General features: G+C 41.3%; 2 protein-coding genes across 2 annotated transcripts in view; one reads left to right on the top strand and one right to left on the bottom strand.

Moving 5' to 3' along the window:
* LOC126378408 (adenosylhomocysteinase-like 1) overlaps positions 1–4616 on the bottom strand; it is a 31619-nt gene extending 27003 nt beyond the window's left edge. The window contains exon 1 of the mRNA XM_050026749.1: positions 3977–4616. Within this exon, the coding sequence (XP_049882706.1) occupies positions 3977–4229 (253 nt within the window). The 5' untranslated portion in view covers positions 4230–4616. The remainder of the gene's footprint in view (positions 1–3976) is intronic.
* Positions 4617–5577: 961 nt separating this feature from the next.
* On the top strand, positions 5578–19598 carry LOC126378381 (uncharacterized). The gene is made up of 9 exons (XM_050026692.1): positions 5578–5663; positions 8243–8388; positions 11209–11411; positions 12757–12860; positions 14259–14410; positions 15177–15251; positions 15668–15783; positions 16655–16920; positions 17879–19598. Exons 2-9 carry the CDS (start codon positions 8253–8255, stop codon positions 18789–18791), a joined length of 1965 nt encoding a protein of 654 aa, XP_049882649.1. The 5' UTR covers positions 5578–5663; positions 8243–8252; the 3' UTR covers positions 18792–19598.
* Positions 19599–20787: the final 1189 nt, after the last annotated feature.

Raw genomic sequence — 20787 nt, 5'->3', positions numbered from 1 at the left:
TAACGGTTCTTCAGCAACGAGATTCGACGTAACGGAAGTAGAGTTAATGGAATTATAATCTTAACAATAAATAAATAAATAAATATTTTCAAAGTTCTGGAAAAACACCAATAAACTGAACCCGAAGCCGACCCTTCCTGTCAGTGTGGCTGGTGAGCATGACCCAACAGACATTGCTAATGCTTTTCGGAGGCACTTTCAAGTGCAATCACCATTTACACAGCTGCCTCGGGTGTTCGGGACGGACGCCAGTCCTGGGAAGCTTACCATAAAATTTACTGCCAAGGAAGTTGCTAATGTAATTAAGAGAATGGTAAGAGGTAAGTCTCCCGGGCACGATGGCCTCAGTGTCGAACATCTGAAGTATGCTGGTGTGCACATGCCGCGAGTACTTGCAATGTTCTTCAATTTGTGTGTCAGTCATTGTTATCTACCAGAAGAGCTTATGTATACTGTAGTCGTACCTATTCTGAAAAATAAAACTGGGGACGCCTCCGATATGTCCAATTACAGGCCTATATCTTTGGCAACAATTATAGCTAAGGTGCTGGACAGTTTGCTTGATAAACACCTTGGCGGCCATCTTGAGCTCCATGATGCTCAATTCGGGTTTAGGCCTGGGCTGTCAACTGAAAGCGCGATCTTGTGTCTCAAGCAAACTGTTCAATATTATACAGCAAGAAAAACCCCTATATATGCCTGCTTCTTGGACCTGTCGAAGGCGTTCGATCTAGTATCGTACGATTTGTTATGGCGCAAGCTAGAAGATGAGACTAGCCTTCCACCTGAGCTTGTATCAGTATTTAGGTACTGGTACAATAGTCAGATAAACCGTGTTAAGTGGGCAGGCGCGCATTCGGACATGTATGGACTGGACTGCGGGGTGAGACAGGGGGGATTGAGCTCGCCTCGGCTTTTCAATCTGTATATGAACCGTCTGATCGGTGAGCTGAGCGGCACTGGTATTGGATGCCATGTCGATGGTGTCTGTGTCAACAATATCAGTTACGCTGATGATATGGTGCTGTTGAGCCCATCGATTGGTGCGCTGCGACGTCTGGTGAAAATATGCGAGACCTACGCAGAGGCTCATGGGCTCAGATACAATGCATCCAAAAGCGAGTTCATGGTGTTTAATACAGGTGCTAAAAGCTACCAAAACGTGCCTGATATAACGTTATGTGGCTCTCCATTGAAAAAAGTGGATAAGGTGAGGTATCTGGGCCATTGGGTCTCTGATAATTTGTCAGATAATGTAGACATAGAAAGGGAGCGCAGGGCGCTGTCTGTTCGCTGTAACATGTTGGTCCGCAGATTTTCGCGTTGTAGTGAACAAGTAAAGGCGACGCTTTTCAAAGCGTTCTGCCAGTCGTTCTACACGTGCGGTCTGTGGGTCAGCTTTACGCAGCGAACTTATGGAGCTCTGCGTGTTCAATATAATAACGCATTCAGGATGCTGTTCGGACTGCCGCGTTATTGCAGCGCCTCATTAATGTTTGCAGAGGCGCAAATTAATTGCTTCTATACAATCATGAGGAAACGTTGCGCCTCCTTGCTACGCCGCGTGCGCGCCAGCTCAAACAGTATCCTGAGTGTGTTAGCAGACCGGTGGGACTCCCCGCTGCTGAAGCGCTGGATGCAGCTGCACGCTACTGTGCCAAGGGTCGCGCGTGTGTATTAGCTTAAGTTGTATAAGTTGTTACTAACATTAGAATATAAGTTGTTTGTTACTAACATATATGGATACTGTCCGAATTAAATAATTTGAATTTGAATTTGAATTTAACGTAACGAGCGTCTAATAAACAACGAGAAACGGAACGTAACAGAATTACTACGAGAAACGACGTAACATTAGTCGTAACGGCTCTTCAGCAACAAGATTCGACGTAACGGAATTAATCGTAGCGGGCTCCGCGTAACGGAATTAGACGTAACGAGACTCTTAAGTACCATAAACACCGTACTATATACGGTAATATACCACTGCTGGGCACAGGCCTCCCTCCCCCTAGATGTATTATTTTAAAAAGAAGGATTTTAATCTAATATTGTCTTAAATTATAATAGTAAGAGAAGCTAAAGTAGGTAGGTATATACACTTACATAATATCTACATAAAAATTGGTTACTTTAAAAATAAAAACATTTCAAATGGTACAAGTGAACCGCTTCATTGATATCTACCATTTTATTTTTATTATTTCTACGGCTGTATGTGGGTATGTGGTATGAATCATAAGTGCCTATTTATATAAACTTTTAGACTAACCATGGTTTTTTTAAATAAAGTTATTGTTTTTTTTCAACTTGCTGCCTTTGTCTTTAATTTGTGTAAGAGATACCTACTTGATAAGAATATTCTTAGTTTTCTTAATTTTTTTTAATTCTTAGCTCCTAAAAAACAATTCTACCAACATAAATGTTTGCCAATAGATTTCCATTTAGATTTTTAACAAGGTTTTTAAATAGAGAAAACTTAGCTATTTCTTTATCATTCAGGTGAAGATCATAAGACCATGCTGCCAAAAATCCAGACTAAGGAAATTAGTTTTTGTTCTTGAATTAAGAAAATAAATAAATAATAAATAAATAAATAATAATTTCTTTTTATTTTGGTGCAATAAAGGTCGGAGTGTACCTAAGGGGGCACTATGAGTTGGGACTTAGAAAAATTAGGACTTAGAAATTTTTTAACAAAAATCGCCAAAAGTAACATTCGGGATCCGGGGGGATGTGGGAGTATTAGGGTGGGGGGAAACCACAGGTGACCTTAGATGACCTTGGGAGGTCACTGACCTTAAAGTCAAGGTCATGACCTTATTCCCTTATTCTTCACAAATATAGTGTAGGTCAGACACATCAAAGGTCAAGGTCATTGACCTTAAAGGTCAAGGTCACTTATCCAAAATCAGAAATATTAGCATTATATCAACTTTATGCAGTAAACTTTCGATTTCAGTGACCTCAAAGGTCAAGGTCACCAAGATCATTGACCTTAAAGGTCAAGGTCACTTATCCAAAATCAAAAATATTCTCATTATATCAACTTTGTGTAGTAAACCTTCAAAGTCAGTGACCTTTAAAGGTCTTCACTGCCGCCTCTCGGCCCTTCGGGCCTCGATGGTCACAAGTAACCTAACCCACTCGGCTATATGGCAGGGGGCTCGCTTTGCTCGCCCCCTGCCATACAGCCTTCGTAACCTATATCTACAGTGTCGGGGTGCCGCGAATTTCCGTGCTCGCTTCGCTCGCACCCGTGACTGCTGTCATAACGAAACATATCTTCACCGCCGCCTCTCGGCCCTTCGGGCCTCGATGGTCACAAGTAACCTAACCCACTCGGCTATATGGCAGGGGGCGCGCTTTGCTCGCCCCCTGCCATACAGCCTTCGTAACCTATATCTACAGTGTCGGGGTGCCGCGAATTTCCGTGCTCGCTTCGCTCGCACCCGTGACAAAAGGATACCTGTAAAAAAAAATTACGCGTGGCGGACACCGAGCATGGACGTGTTTCGCGGAGCTCCATAGAAAAAATTAAAGATATATTTTAAAATTACATAAAACGCATTTTTTAAAATATCTCGAAAACGGTGCGTCGTAACGCAAAAATAACAAAAAATTGCTCATACAAAAACGACAAAAATTATTCTAAGTGTCGGACCCTTTTTGCGACACTACGTAGAATCAACTTTTGAAAATTTTACAAGTCCAGCTTCCATAGTAATTTCATTCGAAAATTCGGCTAAGTCGATGGTTCATACAAAATCGATCAAAATTTTTCTAAGTCTCTGCTCCATAGTAATTTCACTCGAAAATTCGGCTATGTCCCTGCTTCATACAAAATCGATCAAAATTTTTCTAAGTCCCAACTCATAGTGCCCCCTTAGGTACACTCCAACCGCAATTAAAGTGTATTTGTATTGTATTGTATTGTATAAACAAGGCTTAGGTAGACAAGTTAAAAAATTCTTACCAGTATAGGAAGTAGAGCTGTATGAATCTGCAGAAGAGGCTGAAAGGGATCTGCTTCTGTATCTTGCCGACTTTTTCAGAGCACCAGACTTCCGTTGGCCATCGAACTTGCCTGCTGACGCGTCAGTATTCCCGCCACGGACCTGCCCCGGGTCTGTCACAGGGCTATCACTCGGCACGTTCGCATTCGCCACACTTTCTTTCCGATTTTGCATCGACTGATTCGGTTCCCCGTGCCCATGGCCATCCGACATTTTTAAAAATATTTTGCTTATTTTTTTTTACTTTTTCAGTAAAGTATTTTATAGGCAACAGTTTTGTTTTTAAGTATTTTTCAGGCGTGTGCCTGAATAATCGATAGATATTTTATAAACAAATTACAAGTAAATTTTTGGTTGTGTAAGACTAGCGAGAAATGGATTTATGTAATAAAATAAAAATATCAATAATAAAAACAGAACAAACAACCGCAGTGGCAATGAAATCCAAGTGCTTTCGCGGCTAAACACTTTAAACTGTTATTGTGGTTTGAGAACACAATCTATACAGATTCAATTAACGATAGTTGCATATTGGCGGCGATAAGAATTGGAAATACATTTGAAAAACACGAATTTCAGTTATCCGCCCGACGGCAAGCTGAAAAGTACACCCCTCTCTGCCGCCGCTTCACCCCCGCTGCTGAAATGTCATTTCGATCGACTAGTGTTTTCAACCGGTATGTATCGAAAGTATTGTCTCTGACTTATTACTCTATTACCGATTTAACTAGTTTTTCCCTGTGACTATTGCCATATTATTGGTTTAATTAAAATATTTTAATGATGTCCATATTTTATAAAATGTCACATGATGTTGTAACGCTATATCCTAGTATGAAACGTTTACTATTCAAAAACTCTGTAATCACAATTTTCGCAGTAGGTAGTTAGCAGAGAGAAAATAGTAAATCGGATACATACGTACTGTCAATAAAAACTGTTGCCAATTCGGGCAGACTCAAACTTAATGTTAGTTTGACAGCTCTTAAACTAGTGCCGTCCTTCACTTACAATAATAGTGAGAAAGAGATAGAGCTAGTTTTAGTCCTGTGAAATAAATTACAATAAATTAAGTTAAATTAAATTGATGGTTGCCAGAATCGGGACCACTACTTATTCAACCAAACCTGTTTTTCGAAATATTAAGTAAATCTTTTGACGCAAGGTTTTTGGTTTTTTAATACATTTATAAATAACAGCTTCGAATATGCTGATCATCATCATTTATAGCTCCTTATTCATTCAATGCTGAGTATAGGCTTTTTTTTATTGCCATATCCTAAACAGTCTTATCTCTTGAATCACCTGTCAACTATTTTGTACAATGCCATCGGATTACTTTCCTTCTACTACGGCTTGAGTTTGATTGTATTTTATTCATTCATTATTCTTATTGAAGGCAAATGTCATAAAAAATAACTAAACTAATAATAGAACAGAAAGTAGAAGCTTTTTTAATTTTATATGAGTGATAATTTATAAAATATCGAACAATGTACGAAAACCGGTTATAGAAGGATTGTTTGTGGTCAACCGTAACTTTTGGAAGCACTTAAGCTAGCCAATATGGAAGTGAAACGTATGACAACCGCTAGAGGAAACTAGGAAATAAATAACTTGCAATTTTGTTTTCAGCCTTAATTTTTGGTGAGTAAAATACAATTCATTTTTTGAAAAACATTTAAAGATGTTTATTTCTAATTGTGATTTAAAAATTGGTATTCCAATAAGAAATTGCGGTGCTTCGTATTTCAAATCGCGTTATCCAACTTTTACCGGCTTACTATAGATATTTCGCAAAAAAATATCCGTATAAATGCGTAAAATAAGTCTTTAAACTTCATAAAACATGAACTCAATGAGATCAATCGTGATTTCATTTATAATTTTTGCGTCAAAGTCGAAAAAAATGACACATTTTCCTAGACGTAAAAATGACCATTTCTTGTCATTTTGTAAATTATCGTGAGTTTTTGCGATTTCTTATTGGGCACTGATAAGTATTATTGTGTTATTGTCGCGTTGTTTTCGTTATAAATATCGCGGTGTTTGTGGAATTGCGAAAGATACAGTGTTTTGTTTACTTTGGGCTATCCAAGGTTAGTATGGCGTGTATTTACATTTTATTTTACACTTTTATGTTATTCTCATGTTTTGTGTAAGGAAAACATGTTATTTGCATACTTCTCGTGGGGTTAGTGGTCATTGCCCTTTGACAATGTCAAAAAAGACCTTGATTTTCAATTTCTTGGCATGGTTTGTAAGGGAACATGGGCTTTATGGAGAAAGAGTTAGAGATCATGTTTGAGATCTATTGTCTTTGAGGTTAAACTACTGCAACTGTGTGGTGGTTTATGCTCTGTGCTTCCTTGTAGTAAGGAAACAATACAATTCTAATAGGTACCTATACAAAAAACAGAAGTTCTTTTTGTTTAAAAAAAAAAATAATATCTAACACTACATTAAACCTTTTTGCTTATAAGCAATATCTTCCAAGCATCCATCATCAATATGAATGTTACTAACAGCTTTACAACTAGAAAGGGAAAGGTGAAAGTACCTACAAACTTTCATTTTTATGAACTTAACAGTTATGAAACTTACTTTGTAAACGGAATGTAAAATTGTTTTTTTTAAATAATGTATTGGTATATTACTATTGTTATTTTTTTTTATTATAAAAACATCATCGTCCTCCTGCCATTCTCCCACTCTAGGTGGGGTCGGCACAGCGCTTCCCATTTGTCCAGCTAAGTAGTTAATGCCATCTGCGGCAAATGTACAATAAGTCACACCAAAAAAAAACAAAGAAAACGACACTGCATGATGATCACCCGACTTTCTGAATCAGTCGGTCCCCGTTACTGTATACTGTATGTTTATTCACTCCATGGAATTGAAGAAAGTGGTTGAAAGGGCCAAGTGAGCACGAAACGCGCACTATACATACATACATACATAAACTCACGCCCGTATTCCCCGAAGGGCTGGGCAGAACTACAAATAATCAAGAAACTATTTGCAGCCACTTTTGATACATAGTCCTAAGGTGGATAATGATAAACCATATGATGATAGGGGATCAGCCTATGGCTCTTACAGATGATCCATCATGTTCGATAGGATGCTGTCCCTTTGTCGCCTTATACGACATGCACGGGAAGATAGGCACACATTCTATGTTTCTTCTTTATTCCCAGTCCAGCAGAGGAGTTACCATACAAGTATAAGAAAATAGTTCATACTTCTACTTTGCACTCCACTCGTGCGCAAACTTTACGACGTGCGGAGCTCCGCGATAGTATAACCTCGTAAAGCCGAGGTTTCTAGACAATAGTAAAACAATGGAGTTTGGATTTTAAAAGGACTGTCGGCGTTACGGCTATATTACAAGGTCGTCTTGTGCATTAAACCTACAGGGCAAAACATATTGATTATTATTATTATTGCTTAAGGCAAAAAAAAAGAAATATCCTGCGTGGATCATATTTCTAGCTTAAGCTCCCTCAACCAAGTCTCTGCCGCGTCCTTCACACAATGCAGCTCGGCTATGCCACCTGGGAACTGGTGTAGAGGGCACTCGTTCACTATGTGAGATAGGGTTTGATCCGGATGACCATATTCACAGTAACACATTGATATATTTTAACAATGATAAAACATTAAATATCGACTAACATGCTAGGGGATCCCATGTCGTATCTTACGAAAAGTAATAATAAAATTGTAGCCTATCACATAATTGCCGATAAAGCGCTATAGACTTGGGAGTATTCATTTCACAACCCACATGAGAATCATGTCTAGTCCCCCGCGGCACAGCAACCATGCGCGAGGCGCGAGTTATATCGAGGGCTTCGACCAATAGACGTAGCGAATGCCATTTACGCAGATAAATGTCGTTCGTCCATTGGTCCGAAGCCCTCGATAATGTGCGCCTGTGTCGCAGGGGCAGAAGCCATATGATTGTTCCGAAAGTGGGAATATTCTCAAGGCCGCACATCACTGTTTACACCGAACGCCTGTATTCTTGTATTCTTGACCAATCCAGTTGCTCCCCTCGACATTCGGGTCTTCGTTGATTTTGGCTCCCCCTTTAAAAAGGCACCCGGTGCGGTCTCATCGCCATAGGGCCAGACCAGTGGTGACTGGTGTTGGTTATGAGGGAACTGGACCAACCTCATCAACCAGCACATCTCTCATCGTTCTGTCTCTGTCGTTTGCAGGTGACCAAGGATGTCAACAGGCCGCGGGCGCGGCTACACGGGGCGACACCACTTGCGCGAGCCCCGGCCCGGCGCGCCCGAGCTGGCCGAGGAGGAGGCGGCGCGGACGCTGGCTGAACTCAGCCCTCGCTCCACCGGCACTCCTAGTAAGATACTATGTTAATTATTCAAATTCAAAAATATCTTTATTCAGTAGGTAACATAGTTACACTTTGAATCGTCATTTTTTACACAACGAACGTCTCATCCGCCTAAAACTACTGCAGCTTCTCACAACCTGTATAGCCGGGGAAAAGAAGCTGCAAGAAAAACCTCGGCACAGACGTTCTTGAAAAAAAAAATTGTTATATAATTAAATATAATATACCTACTTTATTATTTACTAGATCACCTGACGAACTTCGCATCACCTATTTCCATATTTGCTCAACATTTAAACCTTTCCCACAAATATTTCCTGACGATGCAACATCATCACCAATTTAAAAACCACGCTCTTGTCGGTGTAGCATTCTCCACGCTACTTTTTAAGGAAAAATAGGGCAGTGGTTTCCCTCTTGCATTCCGCCCCGCAATGCTCTATCTTACGCGAGTGGGATGGCGCCCAGAGTAGTCTATTTCAAAGCTGTACTAGGTCTCCTATCCTCCGCCACTAAATAGTACTGAGAGTTACTGCTGCCCTCTGTCAGGTTCCACGTTACACACACTGCCTGTGACTCGCCTTTTCCGTCGCTCTCATCTCCGCCTCTGTAACCGTTAAGGTTCACTCGTTTACCTGGGGAAGGGTTCTACGTTATACCAGGGGAAGGGTTCTGGGTCCCAATCCGACCACAGCCACCATCTCACTCCGGCCTACTGAAGTAGGCGGCCCTGCGGTAAGGACGCGCCGAACAGAAATTGCCCAGTGGAGGGCAGACAAGTCTGTCCCCCCTGGGGCCGGGTTGATGAAAACCCAAGGCAATGATTATGGATATAGCCTAAAGGCATTTAAAGGTATTTGCGAATACCTTTAAATGACTTTGTTTTAATTAAATTTGTAAGCATTCATTGTATAGTTATAGTTGTTGGTACTCCGAATTAATAAAATAAAATAAAATAAAAATAATATTTGATTTGAAACAAGTCTCTGTGTCCTGGGGTTCACCGGCTTGCTTCTCAAACGGGGAGCGCGGGTTCGAACCCCGGCACAGGACTCGCACCAATGAGTTATTACTTTATCATAAGTGCAGTTTTGCAGCCGCTGGATGCGGGCAGCGCAGGACCGATCGTCGTGGAGATCCTTGGGGGAGGCCTATGTCCAGCAGTGGGCGTCATACGGCTGATGATGATGAAGTGCAGTTTTCACTAACACACTTGCCTTGACCATTATAGACGGCGATACGGCTCACTTATCACGTTGGGCTGACAGATAGCTTGGTGAGGTGTGGTACTTAGTTCATCTTGCGATGGGTCTGACGACTTAAATTGTTGTGAACTGACAGGGTGTTAATGACATCGTAACGAATACTGAAGGGGGTGATTCAGACCATGATGCTGTGTTGCTATCAAGTTCAAAATTAATGAAAATTATTTTCCGTTCCATACTTTTGCGACGGAAAATTCCACTTGATATCAGCTCAGAATCACAGTCTGAATCATCCATCAAAGTTTTCGTTACGATGTCACTAACACCCTGTTAAATGCTCAACATTTGTAGCTACAATAACTACTACAAAACACCAAATCTTTTTTTTTTGCTGTAGCAACACCACAATTTTTTTTTGTCAATAGCAACCCCGCTACACAATAAAAAAAAATGCCATGCAATTCACCTGTCTCCACCTGTAATGTGCACCTGTTTGTTACAACTAAAAGTTCTTAAGAACCAAAAGTATTTGTGTTAAAAACATAAGCTTCGTCATTGGGATCATATAAGGGCAAGTCAAGGCGCATTTCCTTCTATTTCCTCTTCATCTTCATAATCTATCTACTCCTTTTCTTCCATAGTATATGTAATAGTTTAAGTATTCATATTTATTTATTATAACAATTATATGTGCATTATTATGTACAGTCATGAGCAATGTGCCCACTTTAGAACCCTGTCGCACTATCATATTTGACGTTTAATGAGACTTACGGTTTAATTTGTCAAAAAAGTTAATGTGACATGGTTTGAAAGTGGTTTCATGGTTTCACCCTGGCCGCAAAGTAACTTCATCGGGTTAGATTGCGGCCACATAAGACTCATACCGGGTAGATGTAAACAACATTTTTAAAAGATTTAAATAGGTATATTTCGGTGGCCGTAAACTAGTCGAAAAATTTTGTATTTTAGAATAGAATAGAAATAGTTTATTATGAAAGGACGCCACACACAAAAAGAAAGACAACAATATCATATCTTATTTCCACTAAAACAATTACAAAAAAGCAAGAAGGATGTTAGTCGAAATGATCATAAATTGGTGGTGGACGTCCTGAGATAAAAGGGCCTCACTCAGCACAAGTCGCGGCGCGAACCACGACGCTGATATTATGTGGACCCTATTTTAAGGGGCTGAGGGGCGCCGCTTTGAGGTGTCGCACCACCTAAATATTTTGTTAGGGCCGCCACTTGTAAGGAGCATACCACGCTGCTCCACTGGGGGTTTTTTTTTCTTTATTTAAGGAGTTTTATCTTACAAAATTATAATGTCACTCCGTAGTGACTTCTTCGATTCTACAACTTACACAAACTAAAAACAACTTAAACTAATACAATAATGTTTAGGCTTAAAACAAACTGTTCATCCCCTTCTCTTCAAGCCCACCATTACAGTTTTGTACAGTGCCATTGCTTCTCCCGACAATGGGAAAGACAAAGCACTGTTACAGCCCCCCACCTGATAAATATTACTGTAACTATCTAGCAGCTGTATTCTCAGATCCTCGTTCCGCCACTGGGGGTTGTATCAAAAAATTAATTTAAAACATTCTCTCCGCAGCGACAGTAAAAATGGACGCTAACAAGGAAAAAAGTAAAGAATGTGACGTCATTGAAGAAAAACATAAAGAAGAGAAAGTAAAAGAAGTCCCCGTCCCAAAGCCGGAGATACAAGGAGTCAAATACCACATGAACACAGAGGATGATGTGATGATGAAGGAATTGCTTTGTGTTGATGAGCAGTACGCCCCGTTGCTGGCTTTGGTAAGTTTTTTAAAAATGGTGATTCTACTCTTTAAAGACCGTACCAAACAGAAGACAGCCTCCGGGGTTTAGTGGTTTATTTATCTATTTGCATGCTATTGTTGATAGCTGATAAGGAGGAACTTCTATGTACATCCATGTATTAATGTACTCTTTTCAAAGGCAAATAAAGAGTATTTCTATTATGGTGCATCAACAGCAGTACATACACAAACACACAAAATATAATACATATAGGAAAAGTCCCGGTATGCCTACCAATTATAGACGCACACAACACTGACTATCTGTCGAGGGGCACTTTAATTTCGGCATTTAGAGTTTGTTCTGGTCACATGCCACTTAATAAATTTTACTTCTTAATGAGCAAAAAGGACTTGCCCAATTGTACACGCTGTGGGACTGTCGAGGACCTTATACATTTCTTGGTGGAGTGTGACCGGAACAAAGAGATTGGAAGGAAATTATTCCACCAAAATCTACATGGAGGAGAGATTGGGTGCCTCTTGGCAGATCCAGTGTTCGTAAAGGCTTGTATATAAATACTGTACTGTGTCTCTTAGGGATCCCAACAGCATGGTGTAGTGCTGTAATGGTGTTCTTTTGTAAAGTGATGATTTGATCACCATTAAACACTCTAAACTATGAGGCTGGCATGACCACTAAGAGAGGCTCAAGCCTCGAAAACAACACTGACTAAAATAATAATAAAAAGTAGAAACTAAAGTTACATAAACTCATACATATATAAACTCACGCCCGTAATCCCTAATGGGGTGGGCAGAGCCACAAGTAATCAAAGACAACTTGCAGCCACTGTTGATACGAAGTCCAAAGATGGATATGATGAACCTTATGGTGATAAGGGATCAGCCTATCGCCCATAACATTAGTCCATCATGTTAGAGGACACAATCCCTCTGTCGGTTTTTACGACATGCCCGGGAAGAGAAGCAGCTGAACGTGTGAAACTAAAGTTAACAAATTAAAACGAACAAATGTTGAAAATAAAATTTAAAAATAAAATATAGATCGTAGTTAGAGCGTTAGGCTCACGATCTGGAGGTCCGGCTACGATTCCCGATGGGGACATTGTCGAAATCACTTTGTGAGGTTGATGGTTATTTGATTTCGATTAATTCTTTCAAATATTTTTCCTCTCAGACGACGCCCTGAGCCGAGGTTCGCGCCCAACTGGGCACCCTCAGGCCTGTTGTCTTAAACGTTGTACCGGGTGAGAGCCTTCAGCGCTCCCCATTTGTCCGGCCAAGTAGTTAATGCCATCTGCGGCAAATCTACAATAAGTCACGTCAAAAAAGAAAAGGTTATTTGTTTATGTTTTCAGTTAGAACAATTCTCCCCCGGCGAGGATGGTATACAGTTCAACAGAAAGCTGCGACACTTCGAGTCGACGGTCACCAACATGTGCACTGACGAAGCTAAACTACAGTGAGTATCTCACTTTTGGACAATCAGGTGATCAGCCATGTCCTAACCAAACTAGGACGTAATCCACGCAGAGTACCAAAGTTTAGGTCACCAAACCTATTCCACGTAGAGCCATACAATACAATACAAATGGGTCGTTCTTCTTTTTTATCGACAATAAAAAGACATTTTCTCGATTTATCGGATTTAACATCTTTAAAATTATAACGGCAATAAATATTTTAAAACATCATATAAAGATGTGTCTGTAGAGGACTATTTAGTGGTTCTCTTTATCTTGGTAACATACTTTTCTTTGCAGGCGCATTCTAAAAATATTGTGACAGAGTGGCCCTTGTCATCGGAGACAGCATTTCAATTTACCACTCTGTCACATAATTTTGTGAAAAACGATCAAGCTACGTTAATAACTAATTGAGGAACCGATTAGTATTTTGCTTGTATTTTGAGTATAATAAGATAACTATATTTTTGGACAATCAAAACATGAAATAAAATTCTAAAACATAACTTATCAGAAGCAGAACGAAGGACAGATCATTGTCGATAAAAAAGAAGAACAACCCAAATACACTTTATTGCACCAAAATAAAAAGAACACCAACTATACTTATGTTATGTTATGTTAGTGGGCTCTGTTTTCCGCATTTAGACTCGTAAGATGGCGCATTATGCGTGTAATTGTTGACTACGTAAGCCAACCATCTCCTTCCAGAAGCTCAGAAGCCTCCTGGGGTTTTCACAGGCTTCGCGGAGCGACCCCATTCCTTTGAGGATTTTTACCCGTTGTGCTGACACTCCCGTGCATTCCAGGATTACATGGGCGTCCAGACAGCCTCTGCAAAGTGGGCTGTCCGTTATCCCTAAGTTAAATAGGTGCTTGTTGAGTGGGCAGTGACCCGTAATACTGCCCACTACTATTTGAAGGTCATTGCGGTTTAAGCGAAGCATTCGGCGAGTGAAGCTCTTGGATATCATAGGCATGATATCCTTGGACTGTCTGCATGTGGGCAGCTGTGCCCATCTGTCGTTGTGTAGTTGCTGAGTATGGTCCCGTACCCACGAGCGTAACTGACCACCAACTATACTACTTTTGGTATTATGTGTTTAGAGCACCAACGGATCAGTAGCTAGTAGTGTTCGGGACTTGGAGCGTATTTGATTAAATAAAATACATCAATAAAATCACTAGAGAGTTTATTAATTTATCATAAGCATCATTATAATACTAGCACAAATCAGTCAAGTTGATGTCCAATTATTTTCTAAATGTAGCCTAGACAAAAAAGTTTTGGCGGCTCAGTAATAACCCTGGTGGTTGATGAGGTTGGTATTCCACCTCGCAACCCACACGAAGAAGTGTAAGTGAGGAATCGTTACAAATGTGTTTCCCCGCAGCCAAGCGTTCTCGTCGTTCCGCGCGGCGGCGCTGGCCAGCGCGGTGTCGGCGCGCAAGCTGGCGGCCGTGGGCGCCTCCTTCACGCGCCAACAGCGCCAGCAGCTGCTGCGGGCCGCGCTGCTCAACGTCGTCATGCAGGGGACCTTCGCCAGTAACTACAATTTTTTTTTATCATCATAACATAACATAAACTGCCTATATACGTCCCACTGCTGGACACACGCCTCCCCTCAATCAACCGGAGGGGGTATGGAGCATACTCCACCACGCTGCTCCAATGCGGGTTGGTGGTGGTTTTTATCATCATCATCAATTTAAGGGTGGCATTAATAAACTAAACCGAGGAACACGGTGGCGCAGCGCAGAAGGGTTGGTAGTGCGTAAGAAAGGTGGCGCTTCTGTGATAAACTGGACCTGTCAAACGTTCAGGTTAGGTAAGCGGACCCTGTAGAAAACGGGATAATGCTAGGGATATGATGACCATAAACATTATCAAAGTTATCATTGTTAAAATGTTTAACACTAAGCGTGATCATCATCACTAGTTTAAGAGCCACGCTCTTGTCGGCGTAGCATTCTCCATGCTACTTTTTAGGGAAAATCGAACAGTGGTTTCCCTCTTACCTTCCTCCCCGCAGTACTCTGTCTGACGCCCAGATGGCGCCCAGAGTGGTCTATTTCAAAGCCGTACGTAGCGTTTCGTAGCATGTACATAATATATTGTGTATGTTATATGGCGTGCAGGAGAATGAAACGCTATCAAACCGACAACAATCCACCAGTTGGAGACTTCTCCTGCAGAGTGTGCGGTAGAGTTTGCCGCTCTAGGATTGGCTTGCACAGCCATGAAAGAAAGTGCATTTCTTCGAGGCAATGACGTCATGATGATGTTATAATGACATTTTCTCTAATTTCAGAGTTGGACCTGTTAGAGCGGGCTAATCCTACGTACCTGATAAACGCAGCCAACCTTATGGGAGATTATTTTGCTGGTAAGGATATTTTATACCTAGACTATACAGGTGTTAGTGAATTTGTATGAACAAGCAACCTGTGACGTCATAGAAAAAGTTGACAAAATGTCGGGCGTGACAAATTACATTTTTCATTGTTAAAATGGTCACAACTTTTATAATAATACAATTTGTCGCATACGTCGTCACGACCAACTAGGCTAGGCAACGCACTCACGCCACAACACTTAAGCGTTGTGGCGTGAGTGCGTGCGTGCGTCCGTGCGTGCGTGAGTGCGTGCGTGCGTCAGTGCGTGCGTGCGTGCGTGCGTGAGTGCGTGCGTGTGTGTGTGTATATAGAAGAAAAAAGTCCTTGATGTCCTGTTTTAGTAATCAGAATTTCATAATTTATCTTTGATCTAGGAAACTATAATAGCTATACTTACTCTCCGCAGAGGCGCGTCTTTGTAACGGTAACAAGGTGCATATCCTGGCGTCCCCCTTACTGCAATACCTACGCGCACTGCTTCATAGCGACGACATACGAGCACACCGCAGCCTCGCCACCCAGGTGAGGTTTTTTTTTTAATAATACACGTGTTTTAGTGTTGCCAGATAATCGATTATTTACCCCAAAATAATCAAATAATCGATATTGGAAATTCTATCGATTGTAATCTAGCAATTTTTAGAGTCTCATATCCCTGATTTAAACGCGGTAAGATCCCGTTACTATGTGTTTTAAATACTTCTCTTCTTCTATCGTGTGGGTCGTGAGGTGGAGTACCAACCTCATCAACCCTGGTGTCAGGGTTACTATTGAGACGCCAAAGGCCCCTGACATGGCTCATGTAACGACTACTAACTTACACCAGTAAGTAGTAACCGGGACCAACGGCTTAACGTGCCTTCCGAAGCGCGGATCATCTTACTTTCGGACAATCTGGTGATCAGCCTGTAATGTCCTAACCAAACTAGGGACCACAAAGTATTTTTTTTGTGATATGTCCCCATTCATCATCATCATCAGCCCATTAACGTCCCCACTGCTGGGGCACGGGCCTTCCCTATGGATGGATAGGGAGATCGGGCCTTAAACCACCACGCGGGCCCAGTGCGGATTGATGGTTATTAACGACTGCTAATGCAGCCGGGACCAACGGCTTAACGTGCCTTCCGAAACACGAAGGAGCTCGAGATGAAAACTTTTTTTTGTGGCCACCCATCCTATGACCGGCCTTTGCGAAAGTTGCTTAACTTCAACAATCGCAGACCAAGCGCGTTTACCGCTGCGCCACCGAGCTCCTCACGATAACTTACTTACAAAAATACAAAACAAATACTAAACTTGTAACTGCGCCGCAGGTTGAAAAAGATTGGGAAACCCTTCACTAACCTGTATATGTCAAAACAGCATTTATACCAAAACTTTTCACTTCCAGCTAATGCAAAACGGTCGCGAGCTCCTGTCAGTGCTAGCGACGGAGCTGGACGACCTGTCCATTTCCATCCGCCTTCGTCTTCTCTCCCCGCCGCCTGTCAGCATAATATGGCTGCTGTTGTCAGCTGATCTGTGTCTGAACAAATTCCTCCCACTGCCCAACACGCTCCAGCAGTTCTACGCCGCCCATCTCGAGTTGAACACTGAGGAGAATTACAGTGAAGTCAGCTACGGTCCGTGGAAGAAACCTGAGAAGGATGGTTACAGGTACGTTTATCTTCTTCTTATCGTGTGGGTTCTAAGGTGGAATACCAACCTCAGCAACCCTGGTGTCAGGGTTATGATTGAGCCGCCAAAGGCTCCTGACATGGCTCATGTAACGATTACTCACTTACATCAAGTAACAACCGAGACCAACGGTTTGACGTGCCTTCCGAAGCACGGTTCATCTTACTTTCGGACAATCTGGTGATCAGCCTGTAATGTCCTAACGTAACTAGGGATCACAAAGTGATTTTTGTGATATGTCCCCACCGACACCACGATTCGAACCCGGAGCCTCCGGGTCGTGAGTCCAGCGCTCAACCACACCACAGAGGACGCGCTGGCAGAGCAAGACCTAGAAGGAAGTCATCATCTTCATCCCCCTAGCATCCCGTTCTTCACAGGGTCAATCATGGTCTGAATCATCCCTCTCAGTTTTCGTTACGGTGTCACTGACACCCGTACGTAACGTCGGTTTTTTTTTTTATTTACCTTTAACGAGGCTTTGAACATCCTGAATGATCATGCCAGCCTCAAGGATTGGCCAACCAGATAATATAAACTAAAAGCCATACATGATAGTGGTACTGCCAACAAGCATTTGGCTACACTTGTCATCTTATTCACCATGTTTAACGCAAATAAAGTTTCTATTCTATTCTCTGTTGTCAAGGGAATTCACACCATGAGAGCGAAGAACCCTTCTCACATCTAAATTCCGGGCACATTCCAACAATACATGGCAAAGGTCATTGGTCCTATGACAGACATGGCACAGAGGTGAAGGTTTAATACCCATTAAGTGATAAAACTTATTTGTTGGAATGTGTCCAGAACGCAGCCTGAGAGCTGAGATCTATTGTTTCCCATTGAGGTTGGCAGACTCAAAAATTAGAAAAAACACTTACCTTTTTATATCAAAGCTATATCAAGTTAACAGCAACAATAATTATGATTATAGGTCGGACAGCTCAGAAACAGAGAAAGCGAGCCAGAACTTGTCTCAGATCAGTTTGAACCATGAGGAAGACCATAAACCCAAATTGAGACCGATATTAGGCGCAGGTGCCGGTCTCTTGCGACAGGAGCAAGCCACTATTAGCCAAGACTCCTTCGACACTTGGACCACTAAAAGCAGTTTAACCAAAAGATATGATTTAAATTCCTGGAGGCAAACAGAGGAAGAGAAAAGTGAAGAATCCGAACCGGTTTACAATCCCACTGTTCTGCCACCGACCATCCCACCGTTCCCACCACCAGTCACGGTGCCAGACTTTCCCCCACCCACAGTACGGTACAACAACTTCCAACAGGAAAACTTCCCCAACTACCTGCAACAGGGAGATGGGGCATACATACAAAATCAGTATCAGAATAATCCTAACTTCACCCCACAAGGAGACTTCGCCTACCCAAATGACCGGCAAAGCTTCGAGAAAACCTACCCAACAACACCACAAGAAAAGAACCAAGGTGACTTCGTTGCTCAATACCCACAAAACGACAGACCCCTGCCGGAACGAGTCAACAACGAAGTCCAGAAAAACTCAGCTCGGAGACCGATTGAGAACTGGAGGAAAGAGAAACCCGAACTAAAAGAAGACCCTAATAAGAACCGTCCCAAAAACTGGACCAGGCAACGGTCTAAAGACAATGTTAACGATGAGGAAAAGGAGAGTGAAAAGTTCAAAAATAGGTCGGTGAGCGCTCGTCCAGGGGCAAGGTTGAGCAGACGTAACAGTTCAGAGTCGACCGAGCCAGTGACTCCAACGAACCCGAAGGCCCCACCAGTCCGGAGACATGTCACTGAGGTACCGAGGAACCACAAGTATTGGGACCACGATGATCGGTGTGACAAGGATTACAACAGTTAGTGACGTGTAGTGTTGCTAGCTTAATTGCAGTGTCGCGATTTTGATGTGATTATTCGATAGTTCAACGTTGGTGCCTAAAAATTGATTTTAGACTAAATACCTAAGTTTTTTATACCTACAACTATGATAAGTACAGTTTTTAAGGAAGTGTTAAGCGACTGTGTCGTTTTTTAATTGCTTCAATGGCGTATAGGACATAAAAACCTGCACTCAATAATACATACTTCATGTAGCCAATTTATTTATGAACACAAATTCATAATTTATTCAAATTCTTCTATCGTGTGGGTTGGGAGGTTACTAACCCCATCAACCTTGGTGTCAGGGTTATTATTGAGCCGCCATAGGCCCCTGACATGACTCATGTAACGACTACGTACTCTAAACTACAGTACCAACGTGCTCGTTTATTCAAATTAAGAATGAGAGACTTTCCTAAGTTCCCCAAAAACAATAGAGATGGCGCTGTACGGTGACGAGCACTAATATGATACACTTTGATACCGTGTCACATAAACTTTTTTGACATAATAAAAACGTAAGTCTCATTAAATGTCAAATATGATAGTGCGACAGGGTTCTAAAGTGGGTACATGATATTACTCATGACTGTAAAGTTTTATAATGTAATTGCAGAAGCATAATATAATAAAATAAAATTTTTAACAAAAAAAAAACCGACTTCAAACGCAAAACTAAAAAGCAATAAATAAATTTACTTCGCACAAAGTAATTAGTACGTATTTTCAATTAGTTAATTATTTTATAATTCTGAAGCCGGTGCCAAGGAAATGCTACAACGAAGTACCGATTCATATATTTTTCAATACTGATTGTTTTGTAATTTTTTGTTTGACATTGTTTTGTAATTGCTTTGATATAGGTATTAAACAATATTGTGTGTACATAGTAATTTGATATTGTAGTAGGGTTGTTGTAGCATTTACTTGGCACCGACTTCAGAATTATAAAATAATTAACTAATTGAAAATACGTACTAATTACTTTGTGCGAAGTAAATTTATTTATTGCTTTTTAGTTTTGCGTTTGAAGTCGGTTTTTTTTTGTTAAAAATTTTATTTTATTTTACGATTTTAAGTGATGGTTAGACCGAGCAAGGATGCAGACAGACAGATTTTCTGATTTATATTCATATATAATAATATAATATATTATTAGTAGTGATCACAATTATTATTGATGAACATGTTTACACACACACACTCACACACGCGCTAACGCACACGAGCACACGCGCACGTACACACGCACACACACAGACACACGCACACACACACACACACACACACACACACACACACACACACGCGCGCGCGCACACACACGCACACACACACACTTGTGTATGTGTACATACACACATGTGGTTGTCAGTGGAAGCTGCTATCATACACACTCACGCATACATATAGATACAGTAGATTTCGCGTGGTTCGCTCGCTGCTAAAGCAGCTCGCGTGTCCTGTTTATTCGAAACTGTCCCTCTTCGTATGGCGGCCATCTTGTTTTTCCGCCACTTTGTTCTTTTTCACCGGCGACAGAATTTGACCAAGATTAAAATGGGTGTCGTGGAAACAAACAAAATCCAGGTGCAATAGGTTTGCTAGGCCGTAGGATGTCTCCCTGATTGGGAGCAGTTTTCAAAGATGACATTCCGATCACACGCCTATACATCATTTTTACCCCCAAGACATTTTCTGGAAAAACAAAATTTTGTATGGCGGCCATCTTGTTTTTTCGCCATTTTGTATTTTTTTCACCGGCCATTAAATTCGACCAAGATTTAAATAGGTTTCGTGAAAGAAAAATTGGTTCAGGTGTGATAGTTTCGCCAGGCCGTAGGGTGTCACCCTGATGCGGAGCAGTTTTCGAAAATCGGGAAGTATTTCCATACTTAACATGACGATCCGACCACAACCCCGATATATATTTTATATCCCGAGACATTTTCTGAAAAAACAAAATTGTGTATGGC

The sequence above is a fragment of the Pectinophora gossypiella genome, chromosome 26 (assembly GCF_024362695.1).
Source record: "Pectinophora gossypiella chromosome 26, ilPecGoss1.1, whole genome shotgun sequence".
NCBI lineage: Eukaryota > Metazoa > Arthropoda > Insecta > Lepidoptera > Gelechiidae > Pectinophora > Pectinophora gossypiella.
Note: the sequence above shows the minus strand (reverse complement) of the source record. Positions and strands in the feature narration are given on the sequence as shown.

Excerpts from the sequence above, each read along its gene's own strand:
- LOC126378381 (XM_050026692.1), top strand. The coding sequence starts at position 8,253 with ATGTCAACAGGCCGCGGGCGCGGCTACACGGGGCGACACCACTTGCGC. Across the intron at positions 8,389-11,208 it reads TCGCTCCACCGGCACTCCTA|CGACAGTAAAAATGGACGCT; the intron begins GTAAGATACTAT and ends TTCTCTCCGCAG. Across the intron at positions 15,784-16,654 it reads ACCGCAGCCTCGCCACCCAG|CTAATGCAAAACGGTCGCGA; the intron begins GTGAGGTTTTTT and ends TTTCACTTCCAG.